General features: G+C 48.0%; 1 protein-coding gene across 2 annotated transcripts in view; it reads left to right on the top strand.

The window, feature by feature from the left end:
* Positions 1 to 26469, top strand: part of LOC142592657 (uncharacterized) — a 148420-nt gene that overhangs the window by 91527 nt on the left and 30424 nt on the right. For both annotated transcript variants that reach the window (XR_012830760.1, XM_075704224.1), the window contains exons 12-14: positions 441 to 536; positions 14107 to 14240; positions 24620 to 24686. Coding sequence is in view for 1 of the 2 variants with exons in the window: in XM_075704224.1 (XP_075560339.1) it covers positions 441 to 536; positions 14107 to 14240; positions 24620 to 24686 (297 nt within the window). In the remaining variant the exon portion in view is untranslated. The remainder of the gene's footprint in view (positions 1 to 440; positions 537 to 14106; positions 14241 to 24619; positions 24687 to 26469) is intronic.

Here is a 26469-nt window from a genome sequence, read left to right on the forward strand (position 1 = left end):
TTGAGAGGTCTTGGCACGAGGATTCTTGTGCCATTGAGGATGATGTCATTTTGCACACCCAGTTAGTTTTTTACTTTTGTTACCTGACCACTCTTACATTGGTCGTTTGGAGAGCTGAACTGTTTTGTTAGTTTTCTATTTTGTTGTTTACATTGTTTTCTACTGCAGAATTCGCGTTGTGAACTCGATTTTTAGTTATATTCAAATTTTCTTATGTGGAATTTTTGTAAGCGAATTGTTTACCTAAATCAATAGCCAGTTCCCAGCTATAAGTACATTCTAATTCTTATTTTTTTAATGCACCAGAGCTCCATAAAATCAGTTTTTAAAAAATAAGTCAGTTCCATCAAATAATTTTATTCTCCTGTAATCGAGATACTAACTCCTGACATAAAAGCTTCCGCCAGGTTGACAGTCAATTGAGTCTGTGGCTTCTGCAGGGCTGCTTTCCAAACGCCTCCTTGTGCCATGGCAGCGAGTGCGGACATTGCCCAGACCAGATGAAGAGGAGCCAGCCATGGCCCCCGAAGAACCAGGTGAGTTCGTCGGGACTGTTTCTTTCGGAAGCAGAGTGCACTGATAATGTAACGGCAAGTGCAGCAAATTTCGCTTGGGGTACGGCGCAGTCAAACTATTTCGTTTCCACCTTCACGGGGCTAACAGAAATGACTGAATCATCCGGTGGATCGAACCAGAACAAGAGGCAGGAAATGTCCAAACACATCGCTGCATTGTTTGGCAGTACTTACCTGAACTTAATGCGCACCCACTTTTACGTTTTCAAAGTGGATAACCATGTGCGCACAACCCTTATGCCCCACTGATTTTATAATAAAGAAAACGTACAATATCAATTCATGCTATTGGTTAAGGTATTTGTGTGGTGTATTTGGCTAGGTCTCTTGAGCTATCAGTAAAGAAATTAATAGAAACTGCAAGTCACTATCCTGCGACTTTATACTAACAACTATAAAAGATGAGTTTTGGCTTAAAGGTATTTTTATCGTTCAAATTTCATAGCAAGGCATCATTCTTTGGAGCACATTGTTCACTGAAACACCGTTTCTCATGTTTGCAGACTGCTACAATCGTCTGCCTTTATTTGGCTTGCCTCTTGTTTAAAAGTTGGCTTAGTTGTATCAAAGTGACCGTAGCACAAATGCAACACAGAAGTGAGATCAATCGCATTGTCATGTACATTTTCTCTAGTGATATTTATTAACCAGCAATGACTAAATTGACCAGTGTTTATGTTGACAGCCAGTTGGAATGATGCCCTGCTTTAAGGGAATGCCCGCTCTGTTGCTAAGACGTCATTCCTTCTCACCCTTGCATGTTGAGTCGTGTGGTAAAAATAAACCTGCAGCATTACCAAGCCGTTTAGGTGTGTGTCGAGATGCTCTGACAGGTATGGAAGTGCTGCGCCAATTGCGCCATCTTGCGCGAAGCTACCGAGTTGCATCATCTTGCGCCGAAACACTAACTTTGAATGAAGTCGCTAAATTTGGTGGGATGTTCGTGTTCATTGGCAACCACACAGCCATCTGCTGACTGCTAATATTTAGCCCTAGAAGCAAAGCTAAAGCAATCCGTTTCAACGTCGGCATCTTTGAAGTGTGGCTGTGTTTGGTGGCGCATTGTAACTTGGCAGCAGGAAAACGAAAATCTTTTGTGCTATACAATGATTACGAATGTTTTATATTAGTCTTACACGTTTGTGTAATATGCAGACCAGCTAAAGATGATTTGAACTGGCACACTTTTTGCGGGGCAGTCTGGAAAGAAAGTCGCGGTCTTAGCTGAATGAATGAGCAGTACGGTTTGTCATTATACATTTTAGGGCTTGCTTGTACGCCCTGTTGGTAAATCTGGGTCGATTAATGGTGGACACTGTGGGTGTAACGTTAAGCGTAGTGCGACACACTGACAAACGAGCTGCTTGGTTTTGCGAAAATTCTTGATGAAAGATATCCAATGGCAACTGTAATTATCACTCAAATTCATCACTCTATTCTGCACAAATACACTATACAAAATCAGACTTTTGCAGCCGCAATATGCAAACCGAGGATGTAAAGTTTTTGTTTTAGTCTACCATAGCAGCCAGTAGGCAGGTTAAAGGGTCGGAGAATACGCGAACAACAGAAATTGCGTTTGCGGGAATAATGTTAACTTGCACAGATTGAGTCCTAAAATTTTATGAAACCTTTGACTGGCATTCAAAATATCGGTCACCATTTTATGTTGACTTTATGGGGCAGCCCTAGCAATCAAGCTTGTGCAAAATATTGGTGGGTGACGCTGATCGGAAAGCCACTAAACACTTTTATTCCGTTTATTCTGCACATAAATGTTAGCGTTCTTTTTTTTTCTCCTGCCAAGATTATGCAGAATACTTGCAAACATGCAATTACCAACAAAATAACTTCGCACTTATTCTGTGGTACTCTGCCATGCCAACTGAATGTCACCAGTAAATAAACACCTGAGGGTATTATGTGAACGGTGTTCACTGTATGTTGATGGTTGTTGTTCATGGCTGTCATAGTCAGTATTTCTTGTTCATTGTGCACGAATGTGTCTAATTTGCTAACTACAAACTTACCTAATTGATGAGATGACCATGAAAAAGCTGTGGAGGATGTTGAAACATGAGCAATAATGGGATTTAAAGAAACCTAGGATTTCTGTTATCCAATATCCTTATTCAGTAAGTGAGGTAATTAATGCTAGCTAATTAAACTTAAATATTAGTTGCTTGTGCACAACAGGAAAAAAAAACTTTTTGACTAGCATTTACAAAAGCCTGTCAACATACAATGGCTGTTCGTGCAAATTCTTTGGTTATTTTTTTTCTCGGCCATATTTAGTTGGCATGTCCGGTATATAATTTAATAGTGATTTCTGAGGAACATACTATATGGGTTTCTTTTATCGGCTGTATGAAATCTTTTTCCTTTAGTGAACTTTTCTCCATGTTGTGGGCTTCTGCAGAGCTGATTCGTCATAACCTAATAGTATATTGCAAAGTTTGCAAAGTCTAATAAAGAACATCTCTTCCTGATTTGTCTGTATTTCAGTCATGTCGAGGCTTACCTATAGCGTGCCCTGAAATGCATATATTCTGCTCTAAAAAGAATTCCTGCTCCAAACCTGGTTCAATGTTCCAAATTAACTTCTCCCAGAGCTTCCCCGAATCTCCCTTGGCCACTTGCATCCCTGTCTGAGGACTTGCGCTTCCTTAGTCGTAGACCAGTCTTCTGGCTTTGAGGTTCTTATTTTAATGCTTGGCATGGCAAACTGAAATTAGGATGGAGGATTCACATTGATGTGCCTTTTAAATCGTGAAAAGTCACTGCAGTCACTTCCTTCTTGTTGTCCGTGGCGTGCATTTCTCTTGGCAACACACGTCTTACACACTGCCGTTGAGATAGGGTGGTCACTCTTACCAATTACCGTGGACTGTATCGTCCATCAATTTCATACATTGGTTTTCTGTCTTCCAGTTACTCTTAGTAAACGTGAACTAACATGTGAAGGTCTATGCCATGTATCAAAAATGCTTTACTGAGGATGTTCCTGTGAGTAGACTGTTTTGTTGTGATAGCAATGTATAGCTGCTCCAGGTGAATTTTCCCCTTCACCGTTTGTTCCATACGGTAAAAAAATCCGGCAGATCCCATGCCTGTGGGAATCGATGTTATGCCAAGCAGTGTGCGGAGGAGAGCCTACCAAGTTAAGAAAACGACCATGAGAACACCAAGACGTAGGCTGCTGTTTCATAACGCACATGACATGCATGTCATGACATTCATGTCAGGACCTATCATTTATGTTCATCATGCACTCTTGTCATACTTTGCCAGTTTTGGTGTATACCAAGTTAGCGAAACGACCATGAGGGAACCAACACGTAGGCGGCTAGATAGATAGATACCGTCAAAGTAACAAATGTTCGCCAAGGAATGCTTCACATTTAGCAATTCCAAGTATGATAACAGAGGCCTGCACACCGTATGCAGCAGGTTTGAGGGCAAGCGTGCGAGGTTGAGCCGAGAAGGATGTGGCTTGATGCGCGCATCCCATGTGCTCAAAGTTGGAGGTCACATCACCTGAGTGAGCGTATGCTAGGGCAGGAGAGCACGCATCTCAGACCAGCTGTGGCTGCGCATGGCCATCTGCGCAGATGAGCGCTGTAAGAGTTGTAGGACGATCTCACCGCTGGCATGCAGTTGTAAGGGTTGTAGTCGGGCATGAACTACGTGGTAGCGGGCCCATGCCATCGTCCAACTCACTCCCGCTTGGGACGTGGTTGTAGGTAAGAACTTGCTCTTCGTCAGAAACTAGGCGTACAGGATTTATTTACATATTTACATGAAAACAAGGGATACATTCGACAGTCTAGCGTGACTCCCAAATGGAGCACACAAGACGAAGCATACAGCACACCAGCACACTGCTCCAAGCACACCGCTTCTCGAGCACGAGCACACCTAGCAGCCGACAAACTGCTGCTTAAAAAGCCTCTGTCCTCCCTAGATCCCTAGGGGAGGGAAAAGTGCTGCTCAACCATAGTCCAATCGAACCGTCCACACTCGTTGAGGCGTAGTCGACCTGCCTTTGAGGGGGAGGGCTCACACGCTCACATACGCACTTTGGATTCCCAGAACCCAAGTTGAGCGGGTCCTCGTAGCCAAATGGTCACGCTTGCCCCAGCCGGCGCCTTTTAATTCCAGAGCTGGCTTTCTCCAGTAGTCGCCACGAGTGTCGACAGACTGGGACGAATCCTGGGGCCCGAGGAAACTCACCGCAAAACACCCTTTTGTTAGAGAAGCTTTCTTGCTGCTAATAGACCATGAAGACCATGGCAAATCGACCAACAATACACGGTCTGCCAAACGTGGCCAGGCCTGCTGCCGTTGCCAACTCTCCGAAGAAGGCGCATGGTGGATTAACGTTGCCGTAGTCTCCAGTTCTCTGAAGGAAGTTCATGGTCGGTTAGCGCTGTCGTCTTCACCGGTTCTCTGAAGGATGCCCCCCCCCCTGGGTCGATCGAAGTACCTGCAGTGGGCTGAGATAGCTTTGCAGAGCAGTATTCCTGTAGGCCCATCGTAACAGCGCATATACAGTTAAACCTTGATATAACGAAATTCTCGATATAACGAAGTACGTAACTTTTCTTAACCTCTTGTCCATAGAACACCATGTAATTAGAGCTTCAATATGACGAAGTGTGTTTGTACGCGATTTCGATAAAACGAAATTTTGCTTCAGCAGCAAAGGAACGCTGAGACATTATATGGAAACCTCTGCAGATACGGATGGTCAAATGATTGAATTACAAACGGCTGCTTGCAAACGGACCTCTGAAATCGTTTGTGGTTCGACAAGAGCAATCGCCATAGTGAAGACGCATCATGTTCCATATACAGTCGAAGTGCGATAAGACCCTATCGTGCCCTGTGCACTTTATACTTTAGGTGCGAGTGAAAGTGTGCAAGGGTAATAAAGAAAGATAGTGGCTTCAAGCATGAGTGCTGCCTCCCCGCGCGAGCAAAGGGGAAGAGGGGGAGGGAAGTGAGCTCGCGGTAACGTGAGATCGCGCACTCTAGGGCCAGGGCGGGGCGTAAGTTGGCGCGCTTCTCAGCCGTTACTGCGCATGGCTGTAAGCCTGGCTGAGCACATACGTAGTCGCACATCCTGGTTTAGAGATAATCTGCTGCAAAGAGGGGGCCTGCCGAGATGGCATGGCATCTTGTAAGCTGTCTTCCCATGCGTTTAGTACTGAAGGTTGCGTAATCTCGAATTTCAATGACCCATTGGAGCGAAGGGCACTTGCTGCCGGCGCTTTTGTGTGTCTGGGAAAGCATGGCTGGCTTCGCTTAATTCGTATCTCCTGCGTAAAGATATTGTCGAAGTGGCATGAAACCTTATCATTCGTCGCTGATTCCCAAATTCATCAAAATGAATTGTTTTCTCATTCAAATTTTCTTTTTTCAATTGCCCAATAAATTGGAAAACTCTGCGGCCCCTTTTCTTGTAAAAAAGAACAATCAGCAACTATACTTACTTGTGTTTATGTTCCAGTTTCAATATAATGAAGCAAATTGCCGATTTTACCTACTTTGTTGCATTGAGGTTTAACTGTACATGTGATGCTTTCCAGCTGCTCAGATGCGTCCTGCCAAATGTAAGCCGCAACTAAGAATAATAACAGTGCACAACATGATTCTGTGATTTAGATGGAGCAAGACAGATTTATGGTATTTAATGAAGCTCTGTTTGTCACATTGACTACGGGTGAAGCTGGATTCTCAGTACTAGTGACCAGTAAGTGCAGAGGGCAAGGCGTAATTGAGATGAAACACGTAATCCGGAGCATTCCGTTAAAGTGACTGGAACTTGGAATGTATCGCAACCCTTTTCTCTTCGCTGCCAAGTGGCTGGTTACCGTCACGTCATCAATTCTTGCCACGAATGGTTGTGGGATTCTCCTCCATGCTCTTGGGACAAAGGAACGACAACACAGTAGTGCAAACAATCACAAGGGCATTTATTGCACCTTTCATAGATCAATGCCTGCTAGCCGAGTTGCTATCCCCAAAACATGCCGATGGGCACGCGACAAATCTAGAAGTCCGACTCACCGCGACCGGAGAGCGAGCGAATATGTTCACCCCATGCTGGACCCCAACACCTGGTCGTTCGCACGTACTGTCATGCAAACGGTGGCACATTCCAAGGCGGCCACGCGAGACGGTCTCGCAGAAGCATGGGTCCGCGCACACGCGGCACGCCACGTCCGTACCGCTTGCTATCCCGAATCCAAGAGAGAGCGCCTTCCGCTCCCGCACCCAAGTAACCTCGCCGGTAACAGCTCAACACTCGCACCATCTCTCACGCTGCGCGTCAACCACATCGACCGCCGCAGGCATCACTCAGGCCACGCGGCGAAGCGGGATTGCAGGAGATGGGGGAAAACAAGATATCTGGGGACACGTGTGAGTCACGCATCCCCACATCCCCCCAACCTTAAATCACTACATATTCCGGTGAGACATGTAACACGGTCTAACATCAAACTGTGCTTCGCGGACAAGATAGTACATGCAACAGTGGCCGTGCTGAGGAAATGTCCACACGCTGTCCATAACATGCGAGCCCACATTGTCCCTGGGTATACCGCTGGCGTCCGCCGGTCACAGCAGCAGCTTTTCTGACTCGACAGCACGATTCCAGGCCAGGACTCCAGAGACGACAACGCAGTAGTCGGTACGAGCAAGCGTCGCTCGCGCCGACACGCCCTGCTGGAAAGAGCCGCCGTAGCTGTCGGTGACCGCCGGCTCTTTTGTCCGTCGCCCGGGGTTGTGAGCTGTATGCAGGACGCCGCCGAAGTCGCTGCGCCGAAATGGCCACAGCATCACCATCGCCCGGGGTGGCTCCATCGTAGTCCGGGGCAGCAGCGCAGACGATGTGCAGGTGACAGCAAGCCAGGGGTGACTCCAATCACGCTGCGTACACTCAACACACTCGGCAAACACTAATGTAGTGTAAGGGAGAGGAATTCTGCATGCGCATTGCCCACGTGGTACGATGTTCAACTCGGCTAGCACAAGATTGGGCAGCTACTCAGATGCTAAGTTATGTGAACGAAGCTCGCTTCCTTGAGTCGAACGAGTAATTTCAATTTGTGTGAGGCTAACTAGAATGAGGGAAGCAAAGTGCAACACCTCAACGCCACGGTCCACCAGGTTGTGTCCCTCCACGTGCGACAGGCAGCTCCGTAAAGCCTTAGGCCTAAAGCGTCGCTACCCTGACAACAACCGGCATCCAAAACAACCCAAAATGACCGCAAAACAGGCAGCCGCGAGGAAACGTCAGCTCTGTGAGGTGGTCCTACTCCGCTCGGTGCACACCGCATCCGAGTTGGCTGCGCCCACCGTCCCAGACGGTGTCGGAGCGCCCGGTGCCAGGCCGCAATACCAGTCAGCCCGTAGTGGCACCCGTGGCCCGCGGCCACCCGGCTCCCAGAGCCGCAACTTCATCAGAGTCAAAGAGATAGGAGAAGCTATTTACATAAGAAATTCAGACCACCCACGAGGCTTCCGTACTCACTCGCTTCAGGCTTGCCAAGGCTACGCAGGCGTTAAGTCTCGCTCTCCCAGGATGCAGACCACGTGGCTCGCGTACCGATGAATGTGATTAAAAAAACACTTGCGAAAAGGCTTAGTATGTTGACATGTTCAAACACACTACGGCCACCGTCGCCTCTCTCAAGAAAGCACGCCGCCAACGCTAGCAATCAAAATCCATGCTAGCCCTACGCTTCGGTTCAAACAAAGGTCTCGAACGAAGCAAAACTTAAATCTATCGTCCGATGCCCCAAGAGCCCCACGTTGGGCGCCAGATGTGGGATTCTCCTCCGTGCTATTGGGACAAAGGAACGACAACACAGTAGTGCAAACAATGACAAGGGCATTTATTGCACCTTTCATAGATCAATGCCTGCTAGCCGAGTTGCTATCCCCAAAACAAGCCGATGGGCGCGCGACAAATCTAGAAGTCCGACTCACCGCGACCGGATAGCAAGCGAATATGTTCGCCCTATGCTGGATCTCAACGCCTGGTCGTTCGTGCGTACTGTCACGCGAACGGTGGCGCATTCCAGGGCGGCCACGCGAGACGGTCTCGCAGAAGCATGGGTCGGCACACGCGCGGCACAGCACGTCCGTACCGCTTGCTATCCCTAATCCAAGAGAGAGCGCCTTCCGCTCCCGCACCCAAGTAACCCCGCCGGTAGCAGCGCAACACTCGCGCCATCTCTCGCGCTGCGCTTCAACCACATCGACCGCCGCAGGCGTCACGCAGGCCACGCGGCAAAGCGGGATTGCAGGAGATGGGGGAAAACAAGATATCTGGGGACGCGCGTGAGTCGCGCATCCCCACATGATTTAAGCCGTATCGCAGTGTACATGCGTAGATAAAGCAACCGGTTGCAGTCGCTACGTGTGCCAGCGATCGACATAAATTATTTTTGTAATTTGTGTCGTTTTGGACATTTAGAAGCTTTACTGTAATTCATTAAAGCGGGGGAAAAATGCCCAGGAGATAAACTTTCGGGTGCAGCAACAGCCAGGAGTCCAGGAAACCACTTTTCAGTATACAAACTTGCCCGACATCTGTTTTGCTGAAGTGCATTTTGCAAATACCAAAAGGAAAGAGCTACAGCAAGCGCAGTGGCGGGACAGCTGTGCCAACTGCACTAAACTGCACCAAGAGTGATACTTTACGCCATCCTGCTCGAAAACAACGTCTTGGCAGAAAATTCTGCCAAGCTTGTGCCAAGTGAAGCACAAGAACAAAAAGCCTTCGTGTGTTGCTGCTGCCTCGTTAATAAAACTTAAACCCAAACCTGTAGTACACCGTCATTGTGATCATCACCATCGTCCTGGAAATCAATGGAATGGCCACAGTCACAGTTATAACCGATGCTGTTGGTTCTAAATTTACTGTTTTCACGTTTTGCTGTATTTATATTTGGCACAAGTTTTAATGTACTGCCGCTGTAGTGCTTTTTTGCAGTTCATGCTGCAGTTCGATACTCTATAGCATGGCACGGAGCTCACTCAAGGAAGGTGCTGGATCAAAAAAAAAAGCCTATGATAGTGTCCGGTCACGCATTGATTAGCACAGTTGTTGGTGGTGTGACTTCAAGAATGTCCCGTAATACGTCTGTTCAACTTCTGACGTATGAATTAATTGTGAGGGAGGACCTTCTTTGCAATCCTGCACAAGCGGTAGAGCAGATTCTAGGATTTTAATTTAATAAGCTTTCAGATGTTCTATGGCGCTGTAATGCAGGAGAAATTGTGAACATTACGAGAGCATCTGGACATCTCCACTCTAACTTGAGTTTAGTCGTGCGTGTCCTAGGATGTGGCCTTCTTGGCATGCCCTTCAGAGTTCCGCAAACTTTTGTATTTCTCGTTTAAAGCCCACAGAATGCGCAGTGCAAGTCCAAATCGTAGAAGCAGCCTTATATCAGGATGCATGCACATGGAAAGTAACTGTATTAAAAATCATTGACACTAGTTTTGCAATTTCAAGCCCGAATGACTCATGGATGCAACTAAAGCAGGCTCGGTTGTATTTATTGGGCATTATATCCGGTATACGGATGGATGTCGGAAACTGCGCCAAATCGGATTTCTGCCTGCACGAGGAGGTCAAATGGCTGTTCCAGCACTGCAAGTGCCATGGAATATGGTTGTGTGGGGATAATGCTTGTCACTCACACAAGTGGCACATGTGTCACGATCCACCAGGGTTCGTGAACAAGGGAGGGCTCGAGGCACCCTCCGATAGACGGATGCCCTCTCGCTGTAACCGCTGCAGCTCCTGGGTGACCCCGTCCTTCAGGGCGAACGGCATGGGCGAGGCTTGAAAAAACGTGGCCGGGCTCCCTCAGGTACATAGATGCCAGCCGTCGTGCCGGCAAATGTGCCCACCCCTCGCTGGAAGAGGGACTTGAACTCTGTCAGGAGGCTGGGGACGTCTTGCACCACATGCAGGCTGGCTTCCTGGTACTCTGGCAGACGAACGCCCAGTGCATGAATCCAGTTTCGGCCCAGCAGTGTCGGCGACGAACCCTTCGTTAAGTAAAGGGGAAGGGTTGCCTCCCTGTCGCCAAAGCGAACGCTGACCTGTGCCTTACCCTGGACCTGGGAGAGTTGCCCGGAGTAGCTGCGCAGCATCACGCCCGAAGCCTCGACAGACACGCCGGGGAAAGTACGCTTGAAGAGCTTCCCGGCCATTACAGACACGCTGGCCCCTGTGTCCAGCTCCATGGAAATGTGGTGCCCGCAGATTAAGACGGTCAGCATGTATGGCGGCACAGACGACGGTACAAAGCCTGTGTGCCACATGTCGAAAATCGATGGGTCCTCGGCCACGACGTGGAGCCTGGCCGAGGAAGCACTTCAGCTTGCTGCCGCATGCCTCCGCCATGTACCCTTGCGACGGCTACCCTGGCCGCAGGCTTGTGTTGTACCTGGGCTTTAATCAGGCTGCTGCTGCTGTTTGCTGTTCGTCCTCTCCCTTCGGCATACACGTGCCAGGTGCCCAGTTTTCCCGCACATAAAGCATTGTGCTCGAGAGAACTGGCACTGTGAGGGGGAGTGGGCACCACCACAGCGACCGCAGGTATTGCCCTTTGTCGCCAACTCGTTCACCGCGCTTCCGCCGACGGTGAGCCAGTCGCACGAGCAATCTCGCCGGCGTCCTTGGCGGCAGCTTCCATTGCCAGCGCTGCCTTCACGGCGGCGTCCAGCGACGGGTCGGGAAGCTCCAGGAATCACGGCTGCATGGCAGGGTTGTTGATTCCGCAGACGAAACGGTCCCAAAGCAGCGAGTCCAGTTGGTCCTCGAAGGCGCAGGCACTCGCTAACCCTCATAGCGCAGCAACGAATTGCCCCAGTATCTCTCCCTCCCGGCGGCTCCAGTTGTTGAAGCAGAAACGCTCCATTAGAGTGGACGGTGCTGGGTTAAAATGCGAGCGCAGTATGGCAAGCAGCTCACCCAGCGTCTTAACGTGCGGCCTGGCTGGCTTGAGAAGGTCGAGCAAGAGGCTGAAGACGCGGGTCCCGCAGCTGGCCAGGAAAATGTCCCGCTGTTTGGCCTCGGGTGTGTCGTTTGCCCGGAAGAACACGTGGACTTGCTCCTCGTAAATTTGCCAGGCGGACCCATCTCCCTCAAACGGCTCGAGCCTTCCGTACAGCGGCATGGCGACAGCGACGGGGAGCGGTGTTTCGCCGCTTGCGGCGGCGTGGGATGCTTCGTAGGTACTCATCACCAGTGTCATGATCCACCCGGGCTCGTGAACAAGGGAGGGCTCGAGGCACCCTCCGATAGACGGACGCTCCGCAGCGTGGTGGTGCTGAACGATGACTGACCGGCGAGCAGCCGTGCTCGTCGGTGTTTATTGTGGTGCGGTGACCAATGTTGCCTGCCGAGCTTTAGCAGGCCAACGAGCCTGGCGGCGGACTAACATTATGCCTGGGGGGCGTCACTTGCTTGCTGCAACATGTCTTTTGAGAGGCAAGCGTTTCTACCGAGAAGCGTTTGGAAGAGGTGCCTCACGGTGTATTGTGTGCCTCTTGTGTCATTCACTGCAAGTCGCAGCTGTGATGCAATTTCTTTCTTCTTTTTTTTCAGGACGAGTTTCGCAGTAGTGTTTCGTTTTTACTGTGTTTTGTTACGAGGCAGATGTTGCCTCTTATGGTTCTCATTGCCCACGCGTTCATTGCCGTCGTCGTCTTCTGCAGCAGACTCCGTTGCAGCACTTGCTTGAAGGGAGACTAAAGGCAAATACGAAGTTGACGCGGACTGTTTAAATGCCATTACAGAAACCTCGCAACACTTGTTTCGGGCTAAGAAAAGGCCTAGTTTGTGAGCAAATTGCTTCTGAACTGTTCGAACACCTTTTTCGAAATTTAAGTCTCCTGCCACTCAACCGGGGGAATGGTGACGTTCCATACGCCATTGCCACTCTTTGCTGCCATCGGTAATTAAAAGGCGCCCGACAGACGGCGGTATGGGGCCAAGACAGAGCGATGGATTTGCAGCTGCTTTTTGGTCAAATGGCATGGATCGTTTGGGTATCCCGCGACATCACATGGAAGTTGAATTCTCTGCTACTTACAGTTTGTGCGAGTGTTGCGAGCCAATAAAACCAGTGAAGCACTACCCGATAACGAAACAACTGCAACGTGAAAGCGTGGGCGGTGCGAAGTCGAGCGAAAACGAAACTTTGTGTGTGCCCGTGTCATTTTCAAGGGCAAATTCAATCAGTTCTTTCTTTTTTTTTCCCTACAAATGAAGTAGAACTGGACGAGTGGCATTTTATTTCGTCTTACAATACAAGGATGTTTTTTGCAACGAGTGGTTCAGCACTAGGTACAGAATTTAACTGAAGAGTGCTTTCGGCATTCGGGCAAGTACTTGAATTTCCCGGGGGAGTTTCTAATCATGGCCTGCATTTACCTTAATTTCTCGATTATTAAGGCTCTATTCGCCATAATATCGACGCCTTAGAGATTCTCGAGCACCGATCTACCACCTTAGCTTGACTTAATATTTGCCTCTAATGTCCCTCTAGTGTGTATGAGCTGATATTCATTGGCAAGAAGGAACCGTCATCATTACCATCAGCAACTATCATCATCAGCAATGGCCAAGCAGCGTCGTTTTTTTTCCACAGCTGGCTGATTTGTGGTCGTCGATGCAACCGCACGAACGTGCACGGGCCTATGCTCGTGCGTTTGTCGTCGTCTCCTTCCACAGCCGGCTCTGTTGCCGCTCACTGTTTAATGGGGTATGAGCTATTCATTGGCAAGAAGTAACTATTGTCATAATCATCAACAGCTATCATCGTTAGCAATGGCTCGAGCATCGTTGTCTTCTTCCACAGCTGGCTCATTTGTGCTCCTCGGCGCAACCACTCGAACACGCTCATGCCTGTGCTTGCGCGTTTGTCCTCGTCCACAGCTGGCTCCGTTGCCGCTCATCATTGCAGCGCAGAATTTCATTTCTCTTCTGTCATCGTAATGGGAGGCTGCGTTAAATTTTTTTTATTACGATGAAATGAACTATTGCTTAAGGGGGTATGAGCCATTCATTGCCTTACTTGATGGATGCATTCAATAACAGAGGTGATACGAGAATGTGGGCATACCTATCGTCACGATTACCACCGAAAGGGACAGTAAATATGTTCATATTTTTGTACGAAATTCTGCGTCACCTCTGTGTTATGTTGTCTTTGTTGGTCATCCACCTTCCGAGAGTGGAATTTTTTTTCTTATTTCACTAGTAACCAACATATTTCTTATCAAATTAATGTAAATATAGAGTGTTGAAAATGGTACTTTACATTATTTACTGAACTGGTTTAGTGTTGCTCTTTTTGTGTCCCCAAGGCTTTGTCCACAAGCAGTTACAGGGAAAATTTTTACTTGTAGCTGCACAGACACATTTAGCATTATGACCAGGTTGCAGATAAGGGGATACGAACCCATCGAGTGACATTGTCATGTTTCTGTTGTGCAGCTCCTGAGCCAGTTCCTGAGCCCGTTCCTGAGCCCGTTCCTGAGCCAGTTCCTGAGCCAATTCTTGAGCCACTTCTTGAGCCACTTCTTGAACCAGTGGTCGAGTTAGTTTCTGAGCAAATGGTTGAAGCACAGGTGAATGCAATCTCTTGATTTTTGTGGCAAGGGAGCATTGTGAAGACTAGACGAAAACTTGAAACACAGCAATGACTATCAGTTTGCAATTTCTATTGCAACAACCGCAATATGTCATCACACATAAAATGTGATGGCAGGGAAATGTAGCTTGCCATAGTACCATATCCATCCCTCTGCAGTAATCTTATGTCTGGAGTGTTGTTTCCGTAAAGTCTATCACTGCCAACTTTCATGCGGTAAACTTATTCACAACTTGCCACTCTTCTTGAATTAATTGCGAACTTAGTCAGTTGCTGCAACAGTTGCGTATTCATTCATTTCGCATGCATCCAGCACTGAAACCTCCTTGTGATTTTGTGCCATAACTGATAATTGTCTTTTTTTTTTGTGCCATTTGTTCACATATTTTTTTGTGCCAGAATAGCCAATGACTGACATACTATATTTTTTTTTCGTCTCCTAAATATATTCTTTTTAGCTGAGATCAAGTGTTTCATTTTGCTTCCACACTACTGTCTGCATTGCTAGCATTGTATAAGTGCTGTATTCTGCTCCATGACTAGATGTTTTTTTCCTTCGGCAATGCAATATGTGCTTGGAGGTATATTTATAAATGCATAACCACCAGGGACGTAGCCAGGGGGGGGGGGGGCTTAGGGGCTTCAGCCCCCCTCCTCCGAAATTTTTTCGTGATGTTCATGCACCGCCCACCTAAGCAATCCCCGGTGCCAGAAATCCTTCTGAATTTTCTTTAGAATGTCTTTTTCACGCTCGGAAAGACATTTCAGCGCGAACTGATTTCGCGCTGATTTCGGGCTGGACTTCGCGGCAGCGTCCGTGCACCGGGAGTCACATAACACCAAGCAGCCCCATCCGAGCACAATGTTTCAAGGGTGTTTTGATGGCGAACGGGCTCGCCACAGCATCTTGCGCAGGCCGCGCAATCTACGCGGCGCATGGATGTCGATTCCGAAATTTATGGGTATAAAGTTCTCATGAAGTAGTGATGTGAAAGGTGCATTGACATTCCCAAAGTTGTGCTTTAGATTTTCAATTGCGGAACTTTGTGGGTTGGATGTTACTACAAATATTGGACGCCAAAGGTGCATTGACGTTTCTAAAGTCTTACATTTGACAATACGAGACAATCCAAATCAACACACTATCAGACAAGTTGACAAAGCCAGCAGCGAGGTCGGATGAGATGAAGCGTTGCGGTGGTTCATTCGTGCCATCATGAAACATAAAAAATACCAACACATATATATATATATTTTTTTTTTCGCCTACACCAAAGCATCCATGTCAAACTCTAAAGTCAGCTAAGGTAACTACGTGCTTATTTATTTTTTCTACTTCGACTATTATTCGCGAGGACACATTGAGCCTCTTCAATTTTTTTGTCCTCGCTACCCTACCCGCGGGCTGCCAGAGGCAGCCAGAGCGCATGAGTTTTTTTGGTATTACCACAGAACACTGTGGGGATGCGCGACTCTCGCGCGTCCCCTGATGTTTTTCCCGCATAGCGCGTCTCCTGTAATCCCACTTCGCCGCGTGGCCTGCGTGACGTCAGCGGCGGTCGATGTGGTTGAAGCGCAGTGCGAGAGATGGCGCGAGTGTTGCGCTGCTAACGCCGCCGACAGGCGAGGTTACCTGGGCGCCGAAGGGAAGGCGCTTGCTCTCTTGGGGGTCGAGACAGCAAGCAGCACGGACGTGCCGTGCCGCGCGTGGAGCGACCCTCTTCCCCGGCGGGTCGGCGCGCGGCGTGGACATCCCGCGCGCCGCCGACCGATGCTTCTGCGAGACCGCCTCGCGTGGCCGCCTTCGAACGCGCCACGATTCGCGTGACCATACACGCGAAGGACCAGGCGTTGGGATCCAGCATGGGGCGAACATATTCGCTCGCTTCCGGTCGCGGTGAGTCAGACTTCTAGATTTGTCGCGCGCCCATCGGCATGTTTTGTGGATAGCACCTCGGCTAGCAGGCACTGATCTATGAAAGGTGCAATAAATGCCCTTGTGATTGTTTGCACTACTGTGTTGTCGTTCCTTTGTCCCAAGAGTACGGGTGTGAGAGACCCTACATCTGGCTGCCCAACGTGGACCTCTTGGGGCATCGGACGATAGTTTTAACAGTTTTGCTTCGTTCGAAACCTTTGTTTGAACCGAAGCGTAGGCCTAGTGTGAATTTTGATCGCTGGCGTCGGCGGCGTGCTTTCTTGAGCGAGGTGATGGTGGCTGTAGTGTGTTTGAACATGTCAACATGCTAAGCCTTTTCGCAAGTGTTTTTTTAATGACATTCGTCAGTACGAGAGCAACATGGTCTGCATCCTTGGAGAGCGAGGCTGAGCGCCCGCGGAGCAGTCGCAAGCCTGAAGCGAGTGAGTACGGAAGCCTCGTGGGTGGTTCGAATTTCTCATGTAAATAGCTTCTCCTATCTCTTTGACTCTGATGAAGTCGCGGCTCTGGAAGCCGGGTGGCCGCGGGCCACGGGTGCCACTACGGGCTGACTAGTATTGCGGCCTGGCACCGGGCGCTCCGACACCGTCTGGGACGGCGGGCGCCATCAACTCGGATGCTGCGTGCACCGAGCGGAGTAGGACCACCTCACAGAGCTAACGTCTCCTCGCGGCTGCCTGTTTTGCGCCCATTTTGGGTGTTGTTTAGGATGCCGGTTGTTGTCAGGGTAGCGACGCTTTAGGCCTAAGGCTTTACGAAGCTGCCTGTCGCACGTGGAGGGACACAACCTGGTGGACCGTGGCGTTGAGGTGTTGCAATTCGCTTCCCTCATTCTAGTTAGCCTCGCACGAATTGAAATTACTCGTTCGACTCAAGAAAGCGAGCTTCGTTCACGTGAACTTAGCATCTGAGTAGCTGCCCTATCTTTTGCTAGCCGAGTTGAACATCGTACCACGTGGGCAATGCGCATGCATAATTCCTCTCCCTTGCACTACTTTAGTGTTTGCCGAGTGTGTTGAGTTTACGCAGCGTGATTGGAGTCACCCCTGGTTTGCCGTCACCTGCACATCGTCTGCGCTGCTGCCCCGGACTACGATCGAGCCACCCCGGGCGATGGTGATGCTGTGACCAGTTCGGCGCGGCGACTTCGGCGGCCTCCTGCATCCAGCTCACAACCCTCGGTGGCGGACAAAAGAGCTGGCGGTCAGCGACAGCTACGGCGGCTCTTCCCAGCAGGGCGCGTCGGCGCGAGCGACGCTTGTTCGTACTGACTACTGCGTCGTCGTCTCCGGAGTCCTGGCCTGGCATCGTGCCGTCGAGTCTGCAAAGCTGCCGCTGTGACCGGCGGACGCCAGCGGTGCACCCAAGGACAATGTCGGCTCGCATGCTATGGACAGCGTGTGGACATTTCCCCGGCGCAGCCACTGTTGCATGTACCACCTTGTTCACGAAGCACGTGTTGATGTTAGACTGTGTGAAATGTTTCGCCGGAATATGTAGTGATTTAAGGTTGGGGGGATGTGGGGATGCGCGACTCTCGCGCGTCCCCTGATGTTTTTTCTGCATAGCGCGTCTCCTGTAATCCCACTTCGCCGCATGGCCTGCGTGACGTCAGCGGCAGTCGATGTGGTTGAAGCGCAGTGCGAGAGATGGCGCGAGTGTTGCGCTGCTAACGCCGCCGACAGGCGAGGTTACCTGGGCGCCGAAGGGAAGGCGCTTGCTCTCTTGGGGGTCGAGACAGCAAGCAGCACGGACGTGCCGTGCCGCACGTGGAGCGACCCTCTTCCCCGGCGGGACGGCGCGCGGCGTGGACATCCCGCGCGCCGCCGACCGATGCTTCTGCGAGACCGCCTCGCGTGGCCGCCTTCGAACGCGCCACTATTCGCGTGACCATACACGCGAAGGACCAGGCGTTGGGATCCAGCATGGGGCGAACATACTCGCTCGCTTCCGGTCGCGGTGAGTCAGACTTCTAGATTTGTCGCGCGCCCATCGGCATGTTTTGTGGATAGCAACTCGGCTAGCAGGCACTGATCTATGAAAGGTGCCATAAATGCCCTTGTGATTGTTTGCACTACTGTGTTGTCGTTCCTTTGTCCCAAGAGTACGGGTGTGAGAGACCCCACAACACCTATACAAACTGGTGTTACCCCGACCACCGTGCGGCGCACTTCGGTGCGCGTTCGCTTTTATCTGGCCGAGTGGATTTTCGCCTGGCAGAGTTTTGGGCACTTTCTGGCTAGCAGACGAGAAAAAGAAACTATCATCACTCACTGCCATCACTGTGGGGACTCGACGCACTGCGTTCGCTTGAGCGCAACCTCTCCAGAAAGTCTTGTCTCGCCAGTGTAGGATACTGAGCAGTACGCATATGGTTCTCGGTGGACCAAGCGTCTAACGTTTTCTTCTATATTCTTTCGGTAGCTACATTAGGTGCCCAAACTAGGCATTTGATTGTGGCCAACATACTTCGTGCTTTTTCTTTCATTTCGGTGCCCCGGCCCCAGAAAAGAAAAAAAAATACATTGCTGTGCCGCAGCGAACTGTTGTATTGTGAAAGTTCGATTTTGTTACTTCTTCTTTTGCGGACAGTAATGGGCCACGGGACGCTTCAGTTGCCGGAAAGTCTTATTATATAGTATTGCGATAGCAATTATATGGACACTCCAGGCGCATTCCGCCATCACCGTCGCCCTCATGTTTCGTATAAAGTCCAAGGGCGATAACATCGTGACTGCGCGCCACATGCTGTATGTGCGAGCGAAAGCGTAGGGAAAGGCATGGAGGGCTGGAATGGGTGAGACGACGATGGTCGCTCAGTCTTGTGTGCGCAAAAGAGCTAAGCGGGGAGCATGCGCGCCGCCTTCCTTCGCATCCGATACATTGGGGGGGAGGGAATAGAATGGGGTAGGATCTAGGATTCTGTGAATCTCTGATTGCGCAACATGTTTATTTGCCTTGTTTGACGCATTGTATACAGTGACTTTTTTTACATATGTAGATTTATTGGAGACTTATACATATATTTAAATATCTTGTTGCGGGGTTTTGTGTATACGTGCAGTGAGCTTTGTTTCCAGTGAAACTTTTTTCCCTTTTATCAAGCTGTATCTTCGCATTTGTATATTCCATTGTATCTTTGCATTTATAATGTACGAAGGCGAGTAAAATGAAAGTGACCCTACCAACCCCGCGCAATAATTGTTCGGTCCATTCGCTGCGAGGCATGCACGTGACATGACACAGAGGCATCTCTCTATTACAAAAGTGACACGCAGGTGTGAGTATCAAGGTTGTTTAATGCTCTCATGCATTGGGTTGAACATGGTTGTGCGATATAATGGACGCTCTAGAAGTTGAGCAGCGTGGCGCCCTGAGGTTTTTGACAGCTGAAGGTATTTCCCAAAAAGAAATTAGTCGCCGTATGGCTGCCGTGTACGTTGAACATTGCATTAATTGGCCACTGTGAAGCGTTCGAGCAAACGATTCAAAGAAGGATGTGAAAGTTGCAAAAACGATCCAAGACCGGGCCAAAACCATCGTGCAATCACACCTAACAAAACTACAAAGGTTGATGAACTGATGAGACAAGAACGGAAGATAAGCATCGATGAACTGGCAGAGCGTGTGAATATCAGTCACGGTTCGGTTCACGCCATAATTCATGAACATCTCGGTTATCCGCTCTTGTGTGCGCAATGGTTGCCCAAGATTTTGATCTACGGCCAGAAGACGAAGTTCAGCGGGACGACTTCTTGTCCCGCTTGTGATCGGGGACGAACCATGGTGCCACTTCTACGAACCTGAAACACGACAGCAAAGCTTACAGTGGAAACATTGGAATTCCCCACCTCCAAAAAAGGAAAGGCTGTCATTTCCACCTGAAAGGTGTTGTTCACCTCTTTTTTTTTTTTTTTTTCGATCGTCAGGGGCCATTACTGATAGCATTTGCTAAATCTTGAGAGACTATCTATTTTTTGTTATTGTAAAACACCAGATCGGCTGCGTGTCACAATCAAGAACAAACTACGTGGAAAATTGACGAATGGAGTCATCTTGTTCCACGACAATGCCGTCCCCACGTCTCTTATGTGATTAATACAAAACTGTCAATGTTCAAGTGGGAAATGCTGCAACATCCGCCAAACAGCTCAAGCAAACCAGATTCGTGTCGGATGATGACGTGAAAGAGTCAGTTTCAGACTTTTTGAAGCAGCAACCCAAGAAGTTTAATGAGAGGCAAATCACGCGACTCCTTAGTCAATGGGACAAATGTCTAAATGCTCATGGAGACTACTTTTAAATGAAGTACCCCGTTTGTCATATATTCGCATTGGTTCACTTTCATTTGACTCACCCTCACGTATTTTGCAGAACTCCTGCTTTTTATACGTGCTCTCTGTTGCGACTATAATTTCGGTGCAATTACTCACGCTACGCGACTGGTGACGGCTGCTCCTGCGTAATACATTGTAACAAATGACAGCATCATTGAGATTTTTCACTGGCCGTTGCATATGTACAAGAATCTAAACAAGGTTCTCGAATGACAAAGTTTCATTAACATATTCGTCTTCAATTTGTTCATTTCATTGCCTTTACATTTTTCATATCAGCGGCATGCACTGCTTTGCTGGTTTCGAACTGATGTATTTCTAAAGTTCGTGTGATATTTTATTTACTTATTAAATAGAGAAAAAAACATGGAAGCATTGATATCGGTTATTTTGGGAACAATCTTTGGCACATACAAGTATATTATTTTATGGAAAAATACATTTTACTTGTTTTGACAGTGCGTAGCATTCAAGAATTTGTTTGCAGCATCTTTAGCAATGACAGTGGAGTTATTATTCATGTATTTGATCCCCAGACAAATTGTTTAAGAGGAAGCTTTAGCTCGCGCCCAACTCCGACGCGGCATATTCAAATACATGTAGAATGCAGAAACGCTTTTCTGTGATAACCCCCGGATCGCTTTTAATGAAATTTGTTGCATTTGAGAGAGAAAGTGAAATTCTAGTGTCTGTTGGAAGTGGAATTTCAATTTAGAGCGTGAACATTGCTTAAATTATTTTGAATAACTCAAAAGTTCCCCCCAATAAATAGAAGCTCGACGTTTAAAACTAATAGCTCTGCGTCAAGCACACATGTCGCTGTTCAGTAAATGGCATCTATTATAACAGTCAAAGCGGACAAAATTGCTGTGTCAATTCGTATGCTACGTGAATTGGTTACGTTGTGTACAAGGATTCTGCGAAAGCCGTATTTCCATAATGCTAAATTTCTTGAGATTCACGTGTAACATAGAAATTTTGTCCGCTGTAGATGTACTATTAGGTGCAATTCACAGAATTGTGATATAATTTTTCATTGCTGAGTTAAAGTCTTAAACTTCATAGTTTAGATTTATGAAAATTTGCTATATTGGTGAATTTTTGATAAAGAATTGACAAACTAAATGAAATATTTGAAACCAACAATCACTAGAATTTAAGTTTTTCTCTTAAATGCAACAAACCTCGTCAAATTTGGTGCGCTGGTTGCCGAGAAAAGCTAATTCTCCATTTACGTGTATTTAGATACGAGCACCCGAGCTAAAGGTTCCTCTTGAGGAGGAGACCGAGCTGCAATGTGAGCCCCCCCTCCCGAACGAAATTTCTGGCTATGCCACTGATAACCACTGATTAAACCCAAGGTGTTACGATTGCTACAGTTAGAACCGTCACTTGATAGTTGTTGTGTTCTGCCTTAAGCTGTTTTCTGTGTTCATCCTAATGCTTCACCGTAATATGTTACCATGTAGTTGACATTTGTACCTTGTTGCAATTCTTACCTCCAAGCATTCTTTGCCTCTTCCATTAGCTTCGCAATAGGCAGGTTGATATCTGTCTATCTTGCATGGTTTGTAGTGCCGGTAAAGAGTAAGGAGTGGGAAACAAAGCATGAAGCTCGCACAGACGTCGCATGCATTGTCATTTCATTGTTATCATGCAACTGTCGTCAATAATATCACTGCTCTTGGTCATGTTGTCATCTTGATGCCGTCGTCTTTTTGTTGTCATCTGACATGCAGTAGAACCTTGTTGATACGATCCTGTTTCGTACGATTTCTTGGTGCCAGTGTTCGCAATCAAAAATGCAAAAAATTATCCAATACAGTTATGCTTCCTTTTTACTGGTTAATGCATTCCCGAGAAAAAACACAATCTTTCAGCTCTAACTTCCAGTGTACCGCCAAACTGCAATCGTATGACACATTTTTCGGCCACTTGATGCCATGTAAACAACAAAAGAAAGTGTGAGGCACGTGCAATCGAGAGCAGAAGGCGCCCGCAACAACAGCTTCCCCGCTGCACTCGTCTGTCTGTCCCACGGGAAAATGCTGCCGCGTAATTGGTTTCCCATTTCACTGTTCACAGCTACGACCGCCAAGCCATTGCAATGACCATCTTCACCTATCCGTGACACAGTGCATGTGTGTTGTAGTGCCATTGGAAGCATACTGCAAGCTTTTGATAGGCGATAACCCAAACACACCGCTGTTCCCTACTGCAGGTGGTACAAAGTGAGCATTGTTGGGATCCGGTTCTGGGGTTCGTAGTTCGGACTCTGGCGTCACACAGAGGGTCGCTTGCCAACGCTGCCTGAGTGCCTAAAACGTGGCAGCTGGCCTGCGCTGTACTGGTGCGTCACACTAAGATGACTAAGCAGACCTACGCAGTCATCCGTCTCTATTGCCGAGAGCTGCTTGTTGGTGCGGAAATGAAATAGGGAGGTTCAGGGAAACACATTGGTTTATTTTACATATTTACAACCCGACATATTTACAATCCGACCCGCTGTGGTTGCTTAGTGGCTACGGTGTTTTCCTACTAAGCACAAGATCGCGGGATTGAATCGCAGCCATGGCGGCCACGTTTCGATGGGGGCAATATGCAAAAACACCCGTGTGCTTGGATTTAGGTGCACGTTAAAGAAACCCAGGTGGTCCAAATTTCCAGAGTTTCCCTCTGCGGCGTGCCTCATAACTAGAAAGTGGTTTTGCTCGTAAAACCCCATAATTTAATTTTTAACAACTTGCTCCAGCGATATGGAGCACACTCCATGTTGGAGCACTTTACTTGTCTGAGCACACATTTCACAATACCCAAGATCTGCTGTCAAAGTCGTCGTTTTCCCGAAGTCACCAGATGAGTAATCTAATAACCTTAATTCGGCCAGTCGGCATGGTTCAACTGAATGGTTGAACTCCACACGTGGTTGCACCACCTTGCGGGACTCCGCCTCTGATGTTGCACCTTTGCTCCTGCGTACGATGCAGCCGCAAGGCAATTGGGAATCTCAAGTCAGAACTGTTCTTCTCACGGAAGTCGTCGACGTTGACCCATTGCACCAATTAGTGGGATCTCTGTAACGGTCAGCTTGTAACAATTTGAGGAGCCTGGCCTTGACAGTCGTTACCGCTTCCACAGAATGCGGTGGTTGCTGTTACCTTGAGGGGAGCTTCTTTGTTTTGTCCGGTAATAGTCAACACCAGGCCCTGTCGTCATCTAGGCAGGTGTTGGTGAAGTGGTCACTTTGTGGGAAGCACCCCAAGAATGCCTATTGTAATTTTGAGACGCAATACAATCATGTTTTTCTATGGCAGCATCGTGGTATGGTATTCCGACGTTGATTACCAGCTCGATTTTGTTTTGTTTTCCAGTTGCCTTCAGACTTCAGACCTTACGTTACCCCAGTTGGCATGTCCTTTCCTGTGTTTCTTTCCAACACGTATGGACGGAGTTCTACTGGACGTGCATTACTCGCATATAACTGCTTGCCTCAGACAGGCACGTTGCACTGTCTGCTAGCGCTTTGTTCATCCTGAAATGAAGCAAGATAGACAAGCTACCCGCAAAATGCTTCATGGAACGTCGATTCCCCGTGTGCAGGATCTACATATTCTTTTTTTCCTTGCTTTTCATTGCAGCCGGAATGCTCTGCAGAAAGGGTAAGTCATAAATGTGGCCAGCGATATGGCAGAAACTGCAAACCTGAGTTATGCTATGCGAACTTTTCCTGCCCCTAGGTATGTATCGCCATTTTATGTTCTACGAGGTTCTTTTACTGCTTCTTGCGATTGGTGTCAGTCTGTGAAGATCGGAGCCGCCTTTTCTGTACGATGTGGTCGCAGGCTTATGGCAAAATAAAAGAAGAGACAGTTTGGGAGGGTGCAAGACAAGCGCAAATGATATTTGATAACTAGTAGCAAGTTGTAATTAGTTTACCCATAGCAGCCAGTACACAGCACCGTTTTCAGGGCATCAGCTGTGAGTCAGCACTTAGGTACTTTATTGTTTCTGCCGTTACCACCTTTGAGAATGAAGCTATGATGAAGTACTGGCACTCAACGCGGCCCTCTGTCCGTGCAGGAGGTGCCCTCGGCTCATGGCCTGGAAGTGGCGAGAGAGCCTTCACTGCAAGACACCTCAACCGCCAGTGAGTACGACTGTGTGCGGGCTCCCTGCCTAATTCTTTTTCTCACCTGGGTTACCACATGGCGCAATCTTTGAATGAAATGCCAAGATAAGGGATTACGGGCTCCCTGGCACCCTCAAGCTGCGCTTGGCCGCTTTTTGCCTGGGGTGTACCCCAACTGTCATGTTGGAAATAAAATTGTGAAGGATTTATATATATACACACACACAGTCGACTTCCGATAATTTGACCGAGATGGAACCTACAAGATTGATGAAAGTGCCGGGCCGGTGTATCAATTTTAACAAAATGAAAAAAAAAAAACGAAAACAGATGCCTCTTTCCAATGCCAATGCCTTTCAGCGCTTTTCACATTCGTGAGTGGTCAAGAGACACTCCACCCCGGGCAGAGTGTCACTCACAAACGCAAAAAGCACTTAAAGGCATTAGCATTGGGAAAAGGCATCACCACAAAATCGTGGCTCACTGCTGATTCATTTCGCAGTATTTGGCTGATTCTAACATGCCCTAAAATCAGAAACGCGCATCCACTTTCTGTGTGCGCGAAGGATAAGGCTAACATAGAAGTAACATTAAAACTCCTAAACAAAGTAGAAAGGTAATTAATGTGCAGCCGATGTGTGAGCAAGGAAAATAGGCAAGGGTCTGATGATATTTGTTGCACAATGGCGGCTGGTTCCCTGAAGTTGTCATTGTCATTGCGGAGCTAAAAGAAGCCAGGTCAAGAGACCAAGACATAGCACTGTTTTTGTTGTTTTCATAGTTCATACTGTAGCCATCGTGGCTCCATTTTTACGCGATCAAGGCAGAAAGCTGGGCTAGTTGATGTGTCATCATTAATCAAAAGACTAGCGCAGAAAACAGGGACACAGACAGAGAAGACGACAGGACGAGCGCAAAACATCAACTGAGGTTTTACTGCGAGAGAAATATATGTACCTTCTCTATACATATATATGTACATATATGTACCTTCTCTCGCAGAAAAACCTCACTTGATGTTTAGCGCTCATCCTGTTGTCTTCTCTGTCTGTGTCCCTGTTTTTTGCGCTAGTCTTTTGATTAACCATTTTTAAGGCCCAGCTTCTAGAAATGTGTGGCGGAAAGTAAGCTTCATCTGTATGGCTTGAACCTGACGAGTATCTTTGGCTGAAGCTTGAAGGCAGTTGACATCATCACTATGAGGAAGTCTGCTTTGAAAAGCCATCTGAAGAGCTTGAAGCGTGTGTCCGACTCAGCAGCTGCATAGCTGCAAGAAATTGTGGCTAAGTAGGAGGTTTTACTATTTTTCAGTGTATGTGTACAAATAACGTTTCTTTCTTCCTCTTTGAATTTTGGCCTTCTACATCCGCAAAATCCTTCATTTGTCCTTGGATTTGGAGTGCAATGTTCTGTACGAATCCTGTGTCAATCACGAGCATAGGGGGAACGGCACAAGACAGTGGGCTCCAATCCTTGCCAGCATTGAAGCCAGTCTACTTTGATGGCTAGAAGACTGCTTTGGGCCCAACTATTGGAACCTGCATCTGTAGCTGGACGGCGCCTGAAATCGGTAAAATGTCTGATAAAAATGGTAAAAATAAATAGAAATGTCTCCACTATCAAACGCTTTGCACGTTCAACCCATTCCCCACCCTTTTGTAGAAAGCAGCCATGGGGTTTGCTACAAGTGAACACTAAAATGTGATCACATGTTCTTGTGTGCAAGGCAGACAATATTTCCGATTAGTTTTGGGCAGGATACTCAGCTGCCATCGTAATTGTTCAGATACCACAGTAGCCT

The sequence above is a fragment of the Dermacentor variabilis genome, chromosome 9, assembly GCF_050947875.1.
Source record: "Dermacentor variabilis isolate Ectoservices chromosome 9, ASM5094787v1, whole genome shotgun sequence".
Taxonomy (NCBI): Eukaryota; Metazoa; Arthropoda; class Arachnida; order Ixodida; family Ixodidae; genus Dermacentor; species Dermacentor variabilis.